The sequence below is a fragment of the Panulirus ornatus genome, chromosome 1 (genome assembly GCF_036320965.1).
Source record: "Panulirus ornatus isolate Po-2019 chromosome 1, ASM3632096v1, whole genome shotgun sequence".
Lineage (NCBI taxonomy): Eukaryota > Metazoa > Arthropoda > Malacostraca > Decapoda > Palinuridae > Panulirus > Panulirus ornatus.
In genome coordinates this window covers 8,809,942-8,830,314 of record NC_092224.1, presented here as the reverse complement: position 1 = coordinate 8,830,314, position 20,373 = coordinate 8,809,942, and the positions used below count along the sequence as shown (strand labels likewise).

General features: G+C 41.6%; 1 protein-coding gene across 1 annotated transcript in view; it reads left to right on the top strand.

Annotated features, from left to right (window-relative positions):
• LOC139755260 (condensin complex subunit 1-like) overlaps window positions 1–20,373 on the top strand; it is a 549,693-nt gene that overhangs the window by 454,416 nt on the left and 74,904 nt on the right. Inside the window, exons 24-25 of the mRNA XM_071673408.1 lie at window positions 31–170; window positions 20,024–20,156. Coding sequence (XP_071529509.1) covers window positions 31–170; window positions 20,024–20,156 — 273 coding nt within the window. The remainder of the gene's footprint in view (window positions 1–30; window positions 171–20,023; window positions 20,157–20,373) is intronic.

Below are 20,373 nucleotides of genomic sequence, written 5' to 3'. Positions count from 1 at the left end.
ATCAAGGTTATTTTATTACTTTTCATGCAGATTACGTGATGATTCCCCCAAAGTACGCCAGAACACTCTAACCATCCTTACCCACCTTGTTCTGAATGACATGGTTAAGGTGAAAGGCCAGATTTCTGATATTGCACTCTGCATCAACGATAAGGATCCTCGCATATCAGGTAATAGTTCTGACAGCCCGTGATATTTTGTTTTATAATCCACTGTGCCTAACATGGAAGTTTGAAGAAAAAGATTACTGAAAAGTATAGCTTATGTTTTGCCTTATGAAAAGCAATTTCCTTATGTGGATTCTCCATGAAATGAACAGCGAGGTTTTCTTTTAGAAGCACAAAAGTTTTCTCTCCGATTAGGGTTCATTAGAAATATGTACTTCTTAATGTTATTAAGACAGGAAGCCAGCCAGTGTAACAGAATTATCGTCTCAGACTCACTGACAGTGAGAAGCCAACAGGCATGACTTGTTCATTAGAATTCTCTTGTCTCAATACACTTCAGCAAATTACCAGTTAAACCCATCTTAAGTTGCAGCTCACTGAGTAGCTACTTGAACTGGCCCCTCATTTCAGTTTATACTGTATCATATGAAGGGAATTTTGGATAGTGTAGAATAAAAGATTGGCATTGTCTGTTTTTTTCCTTAAAGGAATACAAAGGAAATTCTTAAAGATATACCTGAATGTAGTCATGAATTAATCCATTTCATTAGAACAATTCTGTGGCTTCAAAAGCTTGACAAACTTCATATATGATTCTATGTACAAGCTTCTTTAGTATCATATGTTAAAAATTTCTCAAGCTGTAATATTTTTTCAAGTGTTTTGACCCTCACATTATTTACAAAATGCTCAAGATACTCCTTTCCTCTTAATTTTTCAAGTTCCTTAATCTGGGTAGGACTTGCAAGAAAAGAGCTGTGTCTTAGTCTTTGACAGATTTCTGGGGCTTTATTGCTTATGATGCATAGCTCACTTAGGCTTCAGTATGATACTGAGGCAAGGGCACAGCTGATAAATCCCAAAATCCTAAATGTTTTTAGTGTTCAAGTTGTGCAACAGTTGGAAAATTCTTGTAAATTTTTGGTCAGGATTTTTCCAAAAAATGAGACATCTTATAAGCAATTAATGCAGCAAGTTCATCAGTCTTCTTATCCATATTATTCCAGCCCACTTAACCCCTTCCATCATTACCGCAAGTATACTCGAGCCGAGTTTCTGTGTAGATAATTATATTATCCCAAGTAAGTCGGGTCACATATGTTCTGAAAATTATTATCCTGGGATAACTTGTGGGATTCCAGATATTCTCTATCATTCCCGGCAGACAAGAGTGTAGTAGGTGTCATTTCCCTCAGTAGATGATACCACAACACTTATTTACATTTACAGATGACAGCATGGTTATTTGTCTCTCAGGGGATGTGCAACCATCTGACTAACTTTTGCATACTTTTCCACTGTTTTTCACTCTGAATATGCTGAGTGCTTTTGAATATGACTGATAACTATACCGGTCCACAATGAAGATAGTGCTTCAAGATAGTACATGCTCCAACACACCATCTGGCTGATGGTGTGGTGTGGACCAGAGTAAAGTTTTTCTTAGCTCTTACTGCACTTGCCCATCCATTTGCTTTTGCTGGTAACAACACTGTCAATTATGTGTTGATGAACATTGAAATATGTAGCAGTATTTTTGCCAAAGATTTTGGGTTTTCATTTTGGGCTATGCTGTGGACCCAGTAGTGGTCCAGCTGTGTTAAAAAGAAAAGGGTAGAGTGCCTTTTCTCAGGAGCTTTCACAGTGTGTCTGTCATTTTTTGAAGAATTGGCTACTCTAATGTTGGTAGTACGGCACATTCTGAGCATAATGGTCACTGCTGCATGGGAATGATGAGTCATTTTCTGTTTTAGTCACCACGTAAACATGGCTGCACCCTTTTCAACTTTCAGCAAAAAAGAGCAGCATATTGTTTTTAGTATTTTGTGATCTGAGGACAAGATGAGATCTGAAATTTACATTGGATTATCTCTTGCTTTAGTGAAACATATACTAAGGGATTAAAAGCTTATTAAATGACTACACAAGAGTTGCTGATGCAGAACGTTTATGTTGCCTATTCACATCAACCATTTATAAACATTTTTATCCATTTCAAACATTTCAATGTACAAGCTCCAGTGTTGCAAGACATTATCACCATGCTGTACAGATAATGTATGAATTTTGGATCCTTTCTAACCCTCAGACCATAGAAAGGGAATGGCAATGTGCTGCTCCTCTTTTGTGCAAATCAACAAGGGTGCAACCATGTTTACAGCATGACTACAACTAATTAACTGAATGTAAAGGTCTCATTACCATGCAGCAGTAACCATTTTGCTCATTATTTGCAAGCACTAATATCAGGTGTGTAACAAATTCTGGAAAAGAATGAAAGACACACTGCAGAGACTGTTTGACATACCCATGTAGTAGAGTTTACCTCTGTAATAAATGCGTAGATTATTCCCCAGCATTTACCTGAGTTTTTGGAAAAATCTGATCAAGTTTAGCTAGATTTTACTGTCAGCACTTATTCCCCTCGACAAGAAGATTTTGGCTTTCCTCTGCATCAGGTCTTTTCCTTAGCCATAACCACAGTGTGTCCTATGGTATAGCCAATTGTAGGGGAGCACATTGGCCTCTGTGATATTAGCATAAGGACATGTTGCATGGAAGCTGAATTAATGTCTTGTCCTGCTTGAGATGTGTAGTTTTGCCAGTTTTGGTTTAGGGTAATTAAATCTGCCAGACATTGGCCGTTTACATATTTAATATTCAAGGTCCTAGGATTATCCATAACACTAGAAAAATTGTCTGAGGGTTTAAGCTGGAATGACCCTGGCTGTTAGTATATCTTTGGCTCACATCCGTTCTTCCCAGTCTACTTGCAAAAACCTGTAATCATTTGTTTTCTCAATATGTCTTATGGTAGAGTTGTGAGCATAAGGGGCATGACTTTGGTGTTTATAGATACCGATAATTTTTTTGCAGGACCTGAGTTATGGAAACATTAGTCTTTCTTAATGATATAGATACCTGAGTACCACTTAATATCAAAGCTAAAAGATTCAGCAGTTTATGTGTTGGATCCTACCTGTAGTGGCTGAAGTGGTAGTTAGGTGCTTTGTGTAAGCCATTACTTTCAGCTCTAGGACTGTATGCCAAGAGTCATATTTGATTTGCTTGGAGAACTTAACCTCTGCTCTCCTCATGTTTGGGTTCTACATGCATGGAACTTAGTGCAGTTGATTTTGGACTTTTGTATATTTAATCTTTCATCAGCAGACCATTATTTGAAACTTGAGCGTCTGACTGAGAAGGTCATAACAGACAGGCATGAAGTTCTTTCATTTGGTTTTGAAGGTGATATTTTATGTTTGACATAACAGGCAAATTTTCCACTGCAGCATCAGTTGGCAGAAACACAAGAGTCCACTTTAATAGACCCTGATGACTTTGGACAAGATTTAGATTTTTTCTTTAAAGTAAATAAGCTATTACAAAGGCGTCATTGATCCCAGTTTTTCTTGACTTTTCAGCGAGAACCATAATACACAACTTTGCTTTTGGGATTTCTCCCTAGAAGCATTTGGTTACTTCACAGGTCTGAGAGATCAGAACGAAGCCTCAGTCTCAACCCATGCATGGCTTGACCAGTCCCAAAGCCAGTTTCAGTCATTCAACACTGGATTCATCTTGTTTTTATTATTCAAGGAATTTCATTTCATTGATAATGTTGTATGTTTTCTAAAGGGAAGCCTGATGCATTATATAAGAATTTTACTAACTGTAATTGCAGAGAGTTTTCTACTGTGGCACTAAACCTGATTTGGGGATATTATTGTTTGTAAACCTAGCACCCTGAGAACTACAGGAGCCAGCAAGTTGAGAATTCCTTAGCTCTTGTCTTGAAACAGGATATTGGTATTTTATGATTGGGGAAGAGCAGTGTGGTTTCAGAAGTGGTAGAGGTGTGGATCAGGTGTTTGCTTTGAAGAATGTATGTGAGAAATACTTAGAAAAGCAAATGGATTTGTATGTAGCATTTATGGATCTGGAGAAGGCATATGATAGAGTTGATAGAGATGCTCTGTGGAAGGTATTAAGAATATATGGTGTGGGAGGAAAGTTGTTAGAAGCAGTGAAAAGTTTTTATCGAGGATGTAAGGCATGTGTACGTGTAGGAAGAGAGGAAAGTGATTGGTTCTCAGTGAATGTAGGTTTGCGGCAGGGGTGTGTGATGTCTCCATGGTTGTTTAATTTGTTTATGGATGGGGTTGTTAGGGAGGTAAATGCAAGAGTTTTGGAAAGAGGGGCAAGTATGAAGTCTGTTGGGGATGAGAGAGCTTGGGAAGTGAGTCAGTTGTTGTTCGCTGATGATACAGCGCTGGTGGCTGATTCATGTGAGAAACTGCAGAAGCTGGTGACTGAGTTTGGTAAAGTGTGTGGAAGAAGAAAGTTAAGAGTAAATGTGAATAAGAGCAAGGTTATTAGGTACAGTAGGGTTGAGGGTCAAGTCAATTGGGAGGTGAGTTTGAATGGAGAAAAACTGGAGGAAGTGAAGTGTTTTAGATATCTGGGAGTGGATCTGGCAGCGGATGGAACCATGGAAGCGGAAGTGGATCATAGGGTGGGGGAGGGGGCGAAAATTCTGGGGGCCTTGAAGAATGTGTGGAAGTCGAGAACATTATCTCGGAAAGCAAAAATGGGTATGTTTGAAGGAATAGTGGTTCCAACAATGTTGTATGGTTGCGAGGCGTGGGCTATGGATAGAGTTGTGCGCAGGAGGATGGATGTGCTGGAAATGAGATGTTTGAGGACAATGTGTGGTGTGAGGTGGTTTGATCGAGTGAGTAACGTAAGGGTAAGAGAGATGTGTGGAAATAAAAAGAGCGTCTGGGGTAAACCATGGAAAGCTGTGTAGGTATGTATATTTGCGTGTGTGGACGTATGTATATACATGTGTATGGGGGGGGGGTTGGGCCATTTCTTTCGTCTGTTTCCTTGCGCTACCTCGCAAACGCGGGAGACAGCGACAAAGTATAATAAAATAAAAAATAGATAATGATGTTATACCAGTTTTCTCGTAAGAGGAGCATATCTGCCTTTTCATGGCTCTAACCATGCACAGGGCATTGACCATAAATGGTGCTATCAGGCTATGATGAGATAGTAAATTCTTGTTTAGATTTATTGAAAAGAGATGACTAGTTCCTTTTGAGTCTGAGTCAGATCAGCAACTTCAGTTTCATGGACAAAAGGATATGGATTAGAATTAATTTCCTCTACACCTATCCTTTCTTCCCATCATATCTGTGTTGAAGGGTCTAGACAGGAAGTGTTAAAAGGACATAGAACCTGCAGAAGACTGGTTCCTTATATGCACACATCTGCTTCTAGATGAGCTCGAGCAAAATGAGAATATTCTAGGCCTGTCATTTTCCATTTTAATCTGCTTTGAAAGGTAGACTGAGGTTACTTGCTTTGCAAACAGTACCCTGAGCCCTTGTGGTTGCAGGGGTTGTCAAGCTGCACTCTTTTGACCCAGGTAGCAGTCTTTTCTTTCTGCCTCACTTACACGTGGGCTACTGGCATTCTGTCCTCAAACGTATAATCTCTCCTTGTCATACATAACACTTGACAACACTTAACTCAAGGAACTCATTCCTTGTAACTAGATTTCCTGTGGAGAGTACTATGCCTTAGCCTTGCCCTTTGGCACAATGGTAGGAGCAGTAGATAGAAGTAGTAGGTATGAATATTTAGGTGGGAGCATAAGGTAGAAGTAGTAGGCAGGAACATTAGATGGAAGTAGTCAGTAGGAACATTGGGAAGAAGACTCCAGAAATGCTGAGCTACAGTTGCCCTTTGCCAGTGGCCTGTTAATGGTGAGGCACTAAAGGCTAAGAGGTGGCAATGGAGTTTACTTGTTATGGAGACTATTGCTGTGGCCACCTCTCTTGAGGGAGTTCCAGCTGGGAACAGGTGTCAGAGATATAGATTGATAGGTTTATACAGTTATTGGTACAATTCTCACTCTTTGCAGGATAAACATTTTGGCACATAAGTTTGGGAACCTGGATGGTAACTCAAATGATTCCCTTTTGGAATGTGATAGCCTTTCAGGTTTTTTAATCTGATGGTAAACCAATGTCTAGGGTTTTCTTTAATGAAGCTGCATACATTGCCTTTATGATCAATTTCCCATTAAAGACATTTTGGTATAATGCCAGTTAAAAGTGTGTGAAAGAAGAAAGTTAAGAGAAAATGTAAATAAGAGCAAGGTTATTAGGTACAGTAGGGTTGAGGGTCAAGTCAATTGGGAGGTAAGTTTGAAGGGAGAAAAACTGGAGGAAGTAAAGTGTTTTAGATATCTGGGAGTGGATCTGGCAGCGGATGGAACCATGGAAGCGGAAGTGAATCATAGGGTGGGGGAGGGGGCGAAAATTCTGGGAGCCTTGAAGAATGTTTGGAAGTCGAGAACATTATCTCGGAAAGCAAAAATGGATATGTTTGAAGGAATAGTGGTTCCAGCAATGTTGTATGGTTGCGAGGCGTGGGCTATGGATAGAGTTGTGCGCAGGAGGGTGGATGTGCTGGAAATGAGATGTTTGAGGACAATATGTGGTGTGAGGTGGTTTGATCGAGTAAGTAATGTAAGGGTAAGAGAGATGTGTGGAAATAAAAAGAGTGTGGTTGAGAGAGCAGAAGAGGGTGTTTTGAAATGGTTTGGTCACATGGAGAGAATGAGTGAGGAAAGATTGACCAAGAGGATATATGTGTTGGAGGTGGAGGGAACAAGGAGAAGTGGGAGACCAAATTGGAGGTGGAAAGATGGAGTGAAAAAGATTTTGAGTGATCGGGGCCTGAACATGCAGGAGGGTGAAAGGTGTGCAAGGAATAGAGTGAATTGGAACGATGTGGTATACTGGGGTCGACATGCTGTCAATGGATTGAACCAGGGCATGTGAAGCGTCTGGGGTAAACCATGGAAAGTTGTGTGGGGCCTGGATGTGGAAAGGGAGCTGTGGTTTTGGTGCATTAACAAACTTATACCTCTGTAATTTGAACACTCATGCTTATCCCCTTTGCCTTCATACAATGGCACTATGCACGCATTCCGCCAATCCTCAGGCACCTCACCATGAATCATACATACATTAAATAACTTTACCAACCAGTCAACAATACAGTCACCCCCTTTTTTAATAAATTCCAATAGAATACCATCCAAACCTGCAGTCTTGCCGGCTTTCGTCTTCCGCAAAGCTTTTACTACCTCTTCTTTGTTTACCAAATCATTTTCCCTAACCCTCTCACTTTGCTCACCACCTCGACCAAAACACCCTATATCTGCCACTCTATCATCAAACACATTCAACAAACCTTCAAAATACTCACTCCATCTCCTTCTCACATCACCACTACTTGTTATCACCTCCCCATTAGCCCCCTTCACAGAAGTTCCCATTTGCTCCCTTGTCTTACGCACTTTATGTATATATATATATATATATATATATATATATATATATATATATATATAAATAAGAGTATTAGTGAAAGAGAAGAGAGAGGCATTTGGACGATTTTTGCAGGGAAAAAATGAAATTGAGTGGGAGACGTATAAAACAAAGAGACAGGAGGTCAAGAGAAAGGTGCAAGAGGTGAAAAAAAGGGCAAATGAGAGTTGGGGTGAGAGAGTATCATTAAATTTTAGGGAGAATAAAAAGATGTTCTGGAAGGAGGTAAATAAAGTGCGTAAGACAAGGGAGCAAATGGGAACTTCAGTGAAGGGTGCAAATGGGGAGGTGATAACAAGTAGTGGTGATGTGAGAAGGAGATGGAGTGAGTATTTTGAAGGTTTGTTGAATGTGTTTGATGATAGAGTGGCAGATATAGGGTGTTTTGGTCGAGGTGGTGTGCAAAGTGCGAGGGTTAGGGAAAATGAGTTGGTAAACAGAGAAGAGGTAGTAAAAGCTTTGCGGAAGATGAAAGCCGGCAAGGCAGCAGGTTTGGATGGTATTGCAGTGGAATTTATTAAAAAAGGGGGTGACTGTATTGTTGACTGGTTGGTAAGGTTATTTAATGTATGTATGACTCATGGTGAGGTGCCTGAGGATTGGCGGAATGCGTGCATAGTGCCATTGTACAAAGGCAAAGGGGATAAGAGTGAGTGCTCAAATTACAGAGGTATAAGTTTGTTGAGTATTCCTGGCAAATTATATGGGAGGGTATTGATTGAGAGGGTGAAGGCATGTACAGAGCATCAGATTGGGGAAGAGCAGTGTGGTTTCAGAAGTGGTAGAGGATGTGTGGATCAGGTGTTTGCTTTGAAGAATGTATGTGAGAAATACTTAGAAAAGCAAATGGATTTGTATGTAGCATTTATGGATCTGGAGAAGGCATATGATAGAGTTGATAGAGATGCTCTGTGGAAGGTATTAAGAATATATGGTGTGGGAGGCAAGTTGTTAGAAGCAGTGAAAAGTTTTTATCGAGGATGTAAGGCATGTGTACGTGTAGGAAGAGAGGAACGTGATTGGTTCTCAAGGAATGTAGGTTTGCGGCAGGGGTGTGTGATGTCTCCATGGTTGTTTAATTTGTTTATGGATGGGGTTGTTAGGGAGGTGAATGCAAGAGTTTTGGAAAGAGGCTCAAGTATGAAGTCTGTTGGGGATGAGAGAGCTTGGGAAGTGAGTCAGTTGTTGTTCGCTGATGATACAGCGCTGGTGGCTGATTCATGTGAGAAACTGCAGAAGCTGGTGACTGAGTTTGGTAAAGTGTGTGAGAGAAGAAAGTTAAGAGTAAATGTGAATAAGAGCAAGGTTATTAGGTACAGTAGGGTTGAGGGTCAATTCAATTGGGAGGTGAGTTTGAATGGAGAAAAACTGGAGGAAGTGAAGTGTTTTAGATATCTGGGAGTGGATCTGGCAGCGGATGGAACCATGGAAGCGGAAGTGGATCATAGGGTGGGGGAGGGGGCGAAAATTCTGGGAGCCTTGAAGAATGTGTGGAAGTCGAGAACATTATCTCGGAAAGCAAAAATGGGTATGTTTGAAGGAATAGTGGTCAGCACGTCAACCCCGCTATACCACATCGCTCCAATTCACTCTATTCCTTGCCCTCCTTTCACCCTCCTGCATGTTCAGGCCCCGATCACACAAAATCTTTTTCACTCCATCTTTCCACCTCCAATTTGGTCTCCCTCTTCTCCTTGTTCCCTCCACCTCCGACACATATATCCTCTTGGTCAATCTTTCCTCACTCATTCTCTCCATGTGACCAAACCATTTCAAAACACCCTCTTCTGCTCTCTCAACCACGCTCTTTTTATTTCCACACATCTCTCTTACCCTTACGTTACTTACTCGATCAAACCACCTCACACCACACATAGTCCTCAAACATCTCATTTCCAGCACATCCATCCTCCTGCACACAACTCTATCCATAGTCCACGCCTCGCAACCATACAACATTGTTGGAACCACTATTCCTTCAAACATACCCATTTTTGCTTTCCGAGATAATGTTCTCGACTTCCACACATTCTTCAAGGCTCCCAGAATTTTCGCCCCCTCCCCCACCCTATGATCCACTTCCGCTTCCATGTTTCCATCCGCTGCCAGATCCACTCCCAGATATCTAAAACACTTCACTTCCTCCAGTTTTTCTCCATTCAAACTCACCTCCCAATTGACTTGACCCTCAACCCTACTGTACCTAATAACCTTGCTCTTATTCACATTTACTCTTAACTTTCTTCTTTCACACACTTTACCAAACTCAGTCACCAGCTTCTGCAGTTTCTCACATGAATCAGCCACCAGCGCTGTATCATCAGCGAACAACAACTGACTCACTTCCCAAGCTCTCTCATCCCCAACAGACTTCATACTTGCCCCTCTTTCCAAAACTCTTGCATTCACCTCCCTAACAACCCCATCCATAAACAAATTAAACAACCATGGAGACATCACACACCCCTGCTGCAAACCTACATTCACTGAGAACCAATCACTTTCCTCTCTTCCTACACGTACACATGCCTTACATCCTCGATAAAAACTTTTCACTGCTTCTAACAACTTGCCTCCCACACCATGTATTCTTCATACCTTCCACAGAGCATCTCTATCAACTCTATCATATGCCTTCTCCAGATCCATAAATGCTACATACAAATCCATTTGCTTTTCTAAGTATTTCTCACATACATTCTTCAAAGCAAACACCTGATCCACACATCCTCTACCACTTCTGAAACCACACTGCTCCTCCCCAATCTGATGCTCTGTACATGCCTTCACCCTCTCAATCAATACCCTCCCATATAATTTGCCAGGAATACTCAACAAACTTATACCTCTGTAATTTGAGCACTCACTCTTATCCCCTTTGCCTTATTATTATTATTTTTTTTTTATTTTCCTTTGTCGCTGTCTCCCGCGTTTGCGAGGTAGCGCAAGGAAACAGACGAAAGAAATGGCCCAACCCACCCCCATACACAATGTATATACATACACGTCCACACACGCAAATATACATACCTATACATCTCAATGTACACATATATATACACACACAGACACATACATATATACCCATGCACACAATTCACACTGTCTTTATTCATTCCCATCGCCACCTCACCACTCATGGAATACCATCCCCCTCCCCCCTCATGTGTGCGAGGTAGCACTAGGAAAAGACAACAAAGGCCCCATTCGTTCACACTCAGTCTCTAGCTGTCATGCAATAATGCCCGAAACCACAGCTCCCTTTCCACATCCAGGCCCCACACAACTTTCCATGGTTTACATCAGACGCTTCACATGCCCTGATTCAATCCACTGACAGTACGTCAACCCCGGTATACCACATCGATCCAATTCACTCTATATATAGAGGGATAGGGGGATAGGGGAGAAAGAATACTTCCCACGTATTCCCTGCGTGTCGTAGAAGGCGACTAAAAGGGGAGGGAGCGGGGGGCTGGAAATCCTCCCCTCTCTTTTTTTTTTTTAATTTTCCAAAAGAAGGAACAGAGAAGGGGGCCAGGAGAGGATATTTCCTCAAAGGCCCAGGTCCTCTGTTCTTAACGCTACCTCGCTGACGCGGGAAATGGCGAATAGTATGAAAGGAAAAGGATATATATATATATATATATATATATATATATATATATATATATATATATATATATATATATATATTTTTTTTTTTTTTTTTTCTGGTCTCCCGTGTTTGCGAGGGAGCGCAAGGAAACAGACGAAAGAAATGGCCCAACCCACCCCCATACACATGTATATACATACGTCCACACACGCAAATATACATACTTACACAGCTTTCCATGGTTTACCCCAGACGCTTCACATGCCCTGATTCAATCCACTGACAGCACGTCAACCCCAGTATACCACATCGATCCAATTCACTCTATTCCTTGCCCTCCTTTCACCCTCCTGCATGTTCAGGCCCCGATCACACAAAATCTTTTTCACTCCATCTTTCCACCTCCAGTTTGGTCTCCCACTTCTCCTTGTTCCCTCCACCTCCGACACATATATCCTCTTGGTCAATCTTTCCTCACTCATTCTCTCCATGTGCCCAAACCATTTCAGAACACCCTCTTCTGCTCTCTCAACCACGCTCTTTTTATTTCCACACATCTCTCTTACCCTTACGTTACTTACTCGATCAAACAACCTCACACCACACATTGTCCTCAAACATCTCATTTCCAGCACATCCATCCTCCTGCGCACAACTCTATCCATAGTCCACGCCTCGCAACCATACAACATTGTTGGAACCACTATTCCTTCAAACATACCCATGTTTGCTTTCCGAGATAATGTTTTTGACTTCCACACATTCTTCAAGGCTCCCAGGATTTTCGCCCCCTCCCCCACCCTATGATCCACTTCCGCTTCCATGGTTCCATCCGCTGCCAGATCCACTCCCAGATATCTAAAACACTTTACTTCCTCCAGTTTTTCTCCATTCAAACTTACCTCCCAGTTGACTTGACCCACAACCCTACTGTACCTAATAACCTTGCTCTTATTCACATTTACTCTCAACTTTCTTCTTTCACACACTTTACCAAACTCAGTCACCAGCTTCTGCAGTTTCTCACATGAATCAGCCACCAGCACTGTATCATCAGCGAACAACAACTGACTCACTTCCCAAGCTCTCTCATCCCCAACAGACTACATACTTGCCCCTCTTTCCAAAACTCTATATATATATATATAGGCAAGTGTTTTGGGAGCAGCTGAATGAGTGTGTTAGTGGTTTTGATGCACGAGACCAGGTTATAGTGATGGGTGATTTGAATGCAAAGGCGAGTAATGTGGCAGTTCAGGGAATAATTGGTATACATGGGGTGTTCAGTGTTGTAAATGGAAATGGTGAAGAGCTTGTAGATTTATGTGCTGAAAAAGGACTGGTGATTGGGAATACCTGGATTAAAAAGCGAGATATACATAAGTATACGTATGTAAGTAGGAGAGATGGCCAGAGAGCATTATTGGATTACGTGTTAATTGACAGGCACGCGAAAGTGAGACTTTTGGATGTTAATGTGCTGAGAGGTGCAACTGGAGGGATGTCTGATCATTATCTTGTGGAGGCTAAGGTGAAGATTTGTATGGGTTTTCAGAAAAGAAGAGTGAATGTTGGGGTGAAGAGGGTGGTGAGAGTAAGTGAGCTTGGGAAGGAGACTTGTCCAAATGCCTCTCTCTTCTCTTTCACTAATACTCTTACTTCTTCATCCCACCACTCACTACCCTTTCTAATGGAGATGGAGTGAGTATTTTGAAGGTTTGTTGAATGTGTTTGATGATAGAGTAGCAGATATAGGGTGTTTTGGTCGAGGTGGTGTGCAAAGTGCGAGGGTTAGGGAAAATGATTTGGTAAACAGAGAAGAGGTAGTAAAATCTTTGCGGAAGATGAAAGCCGGCAAGGCAGCAGGTTTGGGTGGTATTGCAGTGGAATTTATTAAAAAAGGGGGTGACTGTATTGTTGACTGGTTGGTAAGGTTATTTAATGTATGTATGATTCATGGTGAGGTGCCTGAGGATTGGCGGAATGCGTAAATAGTGCCATTGTACAAAGGCAAAGGGGATAAGAGTGAGTGCTCAAATTACAGAGGTATAAGTTTGTTGAGTATTCCTGGCAAATTATATGGGAGGGTATTGATTGAGAGGGTGAAGGCATGTACAGAGCATCAGATTGGGGAAGAGCAGTGTGGTTTCAGAAGTGGTAGAGGATGTGTGGATCAGGTGTTTGCTTTGAAGAATGTATGTGAGAAATACTTAGAAAAGCAAATGGATTTGTATGTAGCATTTATGGATCTGGAGAAGGCATATGATAGAGTTGATAGAGATGCTCTGTGGAAGGTATTAAGAATATATGGTGTGGGAGGCAAGTTGTTAGAAGCAGTGAAAAGTTTTTATCGAGGATGTAAGGCATGTGTACGTGTAGGAAGAGAGGAAAGTGATTGGTTCTCAGTGAATGTAGGTTTGCGGCAGGGGTGTGTGATGTCTCCATGGTTGTTTAATTTGTTTATGGATGGGGTTGTTAGGGAGGTGAATGCAAGAGTTTTGGAAAGAGGCTCAAGTATGAAGTCTGTTGGGGATGAGAGAGCTTGGGAAGTGAGTCAGTTGTTGTTCGCTGATGATACAGCGCTGGTGGCTGATTCATGTGAGAAACTGCAGAAGCTGGTGACTGAGTTTGGTAAAGTGTGTGAAAGAAGAAAGTTAAGAGTAAATGTGAATAAGAGCAAGGTTATTAGGTACAGTAGGGTTGAGGGTCAAGTCAATTGGGAGGTGAGTTTGAATGGAGAAAAACTGGAGGAAGTGAAGTGTTTTAGATATCTGGGAGTGGATCTGGCAGCGGATGGAACCATGGAAGCGGAAGTGGATCATAGGGTGGGGGAGGGGGCGAAAATCCTGGGAGCCTTGAAGAATGTGTGGAAGTCGAGAACATTATCTCGGAAAGCAAAAATGGGTATGTTTGAAGGAATAGTGGTTCCAACAATGTTTTATGGTTGCGAGGCGTGGACTATGGATAGAGTTGTGCGCAGGAGGATGGATGTGCTGGAAATGAGATGTTTGAGGACAATGTGTGGTGTGAGGTGGTTTGATCGAGTAAGTAACGTAAGGGTAAGAGAGATGTGTGGAAATAAAAAGAGCGTGGTTGAGAGAGCAGAAGAGGGTGTTTTGAAATGGTTTGGTCACATGGAGAGAATGAGTGAGGAAAGATTGACCAAGAGGATATATGTGTCGGAGGTGGAGGGAACGAGGAGAAGAGGGAGACCAAATTGGAGGTGGAAAGATGGAGTGAAAAAGATATTGTGTGATCGGGGCCTGAACATGCAGGAGGGTGAAAGGAGGGCGAAGAATAGGGTGAATTGGAGCGATGTGGTATACCGGGGTTGACGTGCTGTCAGTGGATTGAATCAAGGCATGTGAAGCATCTGGGGTAAACCATGGAAAGCTGTGTAGGTATGTATATTTGCGTGTGTGGACGTATGTATATACATGTGTATGGGGGTGGGTTGGGCCATATCTTTCGTCTGTTTCCTTGCGCTACCTCGCAAACGCGGGAGACAGCGACAAAGCAAAAAAAAAAAAAATGTATAGGATGTTATTGTGCTGAAAGGGGCAGCTGGAGGGATGTCTGATCACTATCTTGTGGAGGCAAAGGGGAAGATTTGTAGAGTTTTTCAGAAGAGATAATGTTGCTGAGAAGAGAGTGGTGAGAGTAAGTGAGCTTGGAAAGGAGACTTGTATGAGGAAGTACCAGGAGAAATTGAGTGCAGAATGGCAAAAGGTGAGAGGTAATGATTTAAGGGGAGTTAGTCAGGAATGGGATGTATTTAGGGAAGCAGTGATGGCTTGTGCAAAAGTTGCTTGTGGCATGAGAAAGGTGGGAGGTGGGCTGATTAGGAAAGGTAGTGAATGGTTGGATGAAGAAGTAAGCAGAAGTGAGTCACAGGATAGGGGAGGGGGCAAAGGTTTTGGAGCATTGAAGAATGTGTGGAAGGCGAGAGCACTATCTTGCAGAGCAAAAATGGGAATGTTTGAAGGAATAGTGGTTACAACAATGTTATATGGTTGCGAGGCATGGGCTGTACGGAGGAGGGTGGATGTTTTGGAAAAGAAATGTTTGAGGACAGTATGTGGTGTGAGGTGGTTTGATCGAGTAAGTAATGAAAGAGTAAGAGAGATGTGTGGTAATAAAAAGATTGTGGTTGAGAGAGTATAAGAGGGTGTGTTGAAATGGTTTGGACACATGGAGAGAATGAGTGAGGAAAGAATGACAAAGAGAATATATGTGTCAGAGGTAGAGGGAACAAGGAGAAGCAGGAGACCAAATTGGAGGTGGAAGGATGGAGTGAAAAAGATTTTAAGGGATCAGGGCCTGAACATACAAGAGGGTGAAAGGCATGCAAGAAATAGAGTGAATTGGAACGATGTGGTATACCGTGGTTGATGTGATGTCAATGGATTGAACCAGGTAAAAATGGGCAATTGAGAGTTGGGGTGAGAGAGTATCATTAAATTTTAAGGAGAATAAAAAGATGTTTTCAAAGGAGGTAAATAAAGTGCATAAGGCAAGAGAACAAATGGGAAAATCGGTGAAGGGGGCAAATGGGGAGGTAAGAACAAGTAGTGATGAAATGACAAGATGTAGTGAATTTTTTAAAGGTTTGTTGAATGTGTTTGATGATAGAGTGGCAGATGTAGGGTGTTTTGGTCGGGGTAGAGTGCTAAGTGAGAGGGTCAGGGAGAATGGTTTGTTGAACAGAGAAGAGGCAGTGAAAGCTTTGCAGAAGATGAAAGCTGGCAAGTTGGTAGGTTTTGATGGTATTGCAGTGGAATTTATTAAAAAATGGGGTGATTGTGTTGATAATTGGTTGGTAAGGATATTCAATGTATGTATGGATCATATTGAAATGCCTTAGGATGGGCAAAATGCTTGCATAGTGCCATTATACAAAGGAATAGGAGATAAAAGTAAGTGTTCCAATTACAGAGGCAAAAGTTTGTTGAGTATTCCTGGGAAATTATATGGGAAGGTATTGATTGAGAGGATAAAGGCATGTACAGAGCATCAGATTGGTGAAGAGCAGTGTGGTTTCAGAAGTGGTAGAAGTATTGTAGGTCAGGTGTTTGCTTTGAAAATGTATGAGAAATATTTAGAAAAACAGATGAATTTGGACGTAGCATTTATGGATCTGGAGAAGGCATATGATAGGATGGATAGTGATGCATTTTGGAAGGTTTCAAAAGTATATGGTGTGGGAGGTAAGTTGCTAGAAGCTGTGAAAAGTTTTCACCAAGGATGTAAAGCATGTGTATGAGTAGGAAGAGAGGAATGTGACTGGTTACCAGGAATATCGGTTTGCAGCAGGGGTGTGTGATGTCTCCAAGGTTGTTTAATTTGTTTATGGATGGGGTTGTTAGGGAGGTGAATGCAAGAGTTTTAGGGAGAGGGGCAAGTATGCAGTTTGTTCTGGATGAGAGGGCATGGGAAGTGAGACAGTTGCTGTTTGCTGATGATACAGCGCTGGTGGCTGATTCGGGTGAGAAACTCCTGAAGTTGGTGACTGAGTTTGGTAAAGTGTGTGAAAGAAGAAAGCTGAGAGTAAATGTGAATAAGAATAAGGTTATTAGATTCAGTAGGGTTGAGGGACAAGTTGATTGGGAGGTAAGTTTGAATGGAGAAAAATTAGAGGAAGTGAAGTGTTTTAGATATCTGGGAATGGACTTAGCAGTGGATGGAACCATGGAAGCAGAAGTGAGTCACAGGGTAGAGGAGGGGGCGAAGGTTCTGGGAGCATTGTAGAATGTGTGGAAGGCAAGCACTATTTTGGAGAGCAAAAATGGGTATGTTTGAGGGAATAGTGGTTCCAACAATGTTATATGGTTGCGAGGCATGGGCTATAGATAGGGATGTACAGAGGAAGGTGGATGTGTTGGAAATGAAATGTTTGGTGACTACATGTGGTGTGTGGTGGTTTGATTGGGTAAGTAATGAGAGGGTAAGAGAGATGTGTGGAAATATATAGAGTGTGGTTGAGAGAGCAGAAGAGGGTGTGTTGAAATGGTTTGGACATATGGAGAGAATGAATGAGGACAGGTTGACAAAGAGAATATGCATGTCAGAGGTGGAGGGAAGAAGAAAAAGAAGTGGGGAATCAGACTGGAGGTGGAAGGATGGAATGAAAAAGATTTTAAGTGATCAGGGCCTGAACATATTAGAATTTGAGAGGCGTGCAAGGAATAGAGTGAGTTGAAATAACGTGCGCTCAGTGGACTGAACCAGGACATGTAAAGCATCTGAGGTAAACCATGGAAAGGTCTATGGGGCCTGGATGTGAATAGGGATTTGTGGTTTTAGTGCATTACATATGACAGTTAGAGACTGAGTGTGAATGAATGTGGCCTCTTTTTTGTCTGTTTTTCTGGCACAACCTTGCTGATGCAGGAGGTGGCGATGCTCTTTCCTGTTGTGTGGGGTGTCACCAGGAATGGAGGAAGGGAAACAGGTATGAATATGTACATATGTTGATATGTATGTGTCTGTTTGTCAGCCTTTTTCTCATTCTCTTCATATGTCTGGATCATTTCAACACACCCTCTTCTGCTCTCTCCACCACACTCTATATATTTCCACATTCTTTTTACTATAGCTCATCTCTCTTACCCTTTCATTACTTACTCGATTAAACCACCTCACACCAATTATTGTCTTCAAGCATTTCATTTCCAACACATCCACCCTCCTCTGCCTTGCAATGTATGATTTTGTTGGAACTACTATTCCTTCATACTTACCCATTTTTGCTCCCTGAGATGACGTTCTTTCTTTCCACACATTCTTCATCGCTCGCAGAAACTTCGCCCCCTCCCCTTCCCTATGACTCACTTCCACTTCCATGGTTCCATTCACTGCTAAGTCCACTCCCAGATATCTGAAAGACTTCACTTCCTCCAATTTTTTTCCATTCAAACTTACATCCCAACTAACTTGTTCCTCAACCCTGCTGAACCTTGTAACCTTGCTGTTATTCACATTTACTCTCAAGATTCTCCTTTCCCACACTCTTCCAAACTCAGTCACCAACTTCTGCAGTTTCTTACTCAAATCAGCCTCCAGTGATGTATCATCGATAAACAACTGACTCACTTCCCAAGCCCTCTCATCCCCAACAAACTGCATACTCGCCCTTCTTTCCAAAACTCTTGCTTTTACCTCCCACACCACCCTATCCATGAAGAAATTAAACTACCATGGGAACACCACATACCCCTGCCACAGACCGACCTTCACTGGAAACCAATAACTCTCCTCTCTTCCTAATTGTACACATGCCTTGCACCCTTGATAAAAACTTCTCATTGCTTTTAGCAGCTTACCTCCCACACCATATACTCTTAAGACCTTCCACGTTGCATCTCTGTCAACCCTAACATATGCCTTCTCCAGATCCATAAATGCCACATACAAATCCATCTTTTTCTAAGTATTTCTCTCACACATTCTTCAAAGCAAACACCTGATCCACACATCCTTTGTCACTTCTGAAACCATAGTGCTCCTCCCCCCTAACTGATGCTCTGTACATGCCTTCACCCTCTCAGTCAATACCCTTCAATACAATTTTCCAGGAATGCTCAAAAGACTTATGCCTCTGTAGTTTGAACGCTCACCTTTATACCCTTTGCTTTTGTACAGTGGCACTATACATGCATTCCGCCAATCCTTAGGCACTTCACCATGATCCATATATTCATTGAATATCCATACCAACCACTAGAGTACACAGTCACCCCCTTTCTTAATAAATTGAACTGAGATACCATCCAAACTCACCGACTTGCCAGATTTCATCTTCCCCAAGGCTTCCGCCACCTCTTCTCTTTTCACCGAACCACTCTCCCTGACTCTCACTTCACACAGCATCCCAGCCAAAACACCCTACATGTGCTACTCTATCATCAGACGCATAACTAGCCACCAACATTCCAAGTAGAAACGAAAACTTACCCTTTCTTCATGCTTCAGCAGTCCGTAATCACAGATCTCTCCTCCTCCAATATATGTGATGAAGACTAAATACATACTGAGTAATGACTCAAGAGGCACTTAACAACTACCATTTCAACCCAATCTTAAATTCTACCCTGCCATACATACACCCATCTAAAACTGCACTCACCAGGCATGTACAAGTGTCATGCTGTTCTCTGGATTCTAGACACCACTCTTCTCTAGAACACTACAAACACGGATTCAGCATACCATAGGACCACTTACTCTTTAATAGTTGTGCACTCACTTCACATAGACAAACACAATACTGTACAATGTTTCCACACCTCTTGGCCTTTGGCATTAAACATGGCCCACTTCTAGTGTGCTGTGGGAGCTCCATAAAAGTTTTCTGGGATAGAAAAGTGATTAGTGAAAGTGTAATTTTTTTGATACGTAAGGTTTTACCAAACTATACTTTCAAGTGGTTACACCACAGGTGAAATCTCACCTTTAATGAGGCTGTATCATCATAGATGGAAAATAAGGAATACAGTCTCATCAAGGAACTTATTATTACAAAAAGTCCATCATACCCTTGCTCCTGCTTGGAGTACAGCCTTGAAGATACAGGAGCCCCCATAAAGGTGATCTTGGGGTTCTGAAGGTAATTTGATATAATACTTCATTCATCAGCATGTATATGACAATTTTACTACTTTATCTGGGAGAGAAATGTTTCATTATGAATTTTCTTTGATTGTTTCCAAAATGCAGAAAAGTTTAGAGCTGCGTGAAATACTAATATAATTCATTCTGTTGTATTTGTTGATTTATTTGATATGTGAATTCATTATGAATGTTTAGAATTTCTTATGTTTATTCTTTACTAACATTTTATAAATCTACAGGTCTTGCAAACCTCTTCTTTAATGAACTTGCAAAGAAAGGAAATGCTTTATATAATGTATTGCCTGACATCATTTCACGATTGTGTGATACTGAACTTGGAATAGAAGAACAACACTTCAGGACAATCATTGGGTAAGATATTTAGATGTTACCTTTATCAGAATATGGCCTTGTTGAATGCATGCCAGATGATAGGCTGGTCAAGAAGCAGTGTTGTAGAAGGTACATAATGGTAAATAATGGAAGGTGTGGATGGATGTAGTTGGAAATTTGATTAGGTATAGGGATCTTTCAGTTGAAGGTTATGGGGAATGACGGGTTTGAATGCAAAGGAAGCATTTTGTTTGTA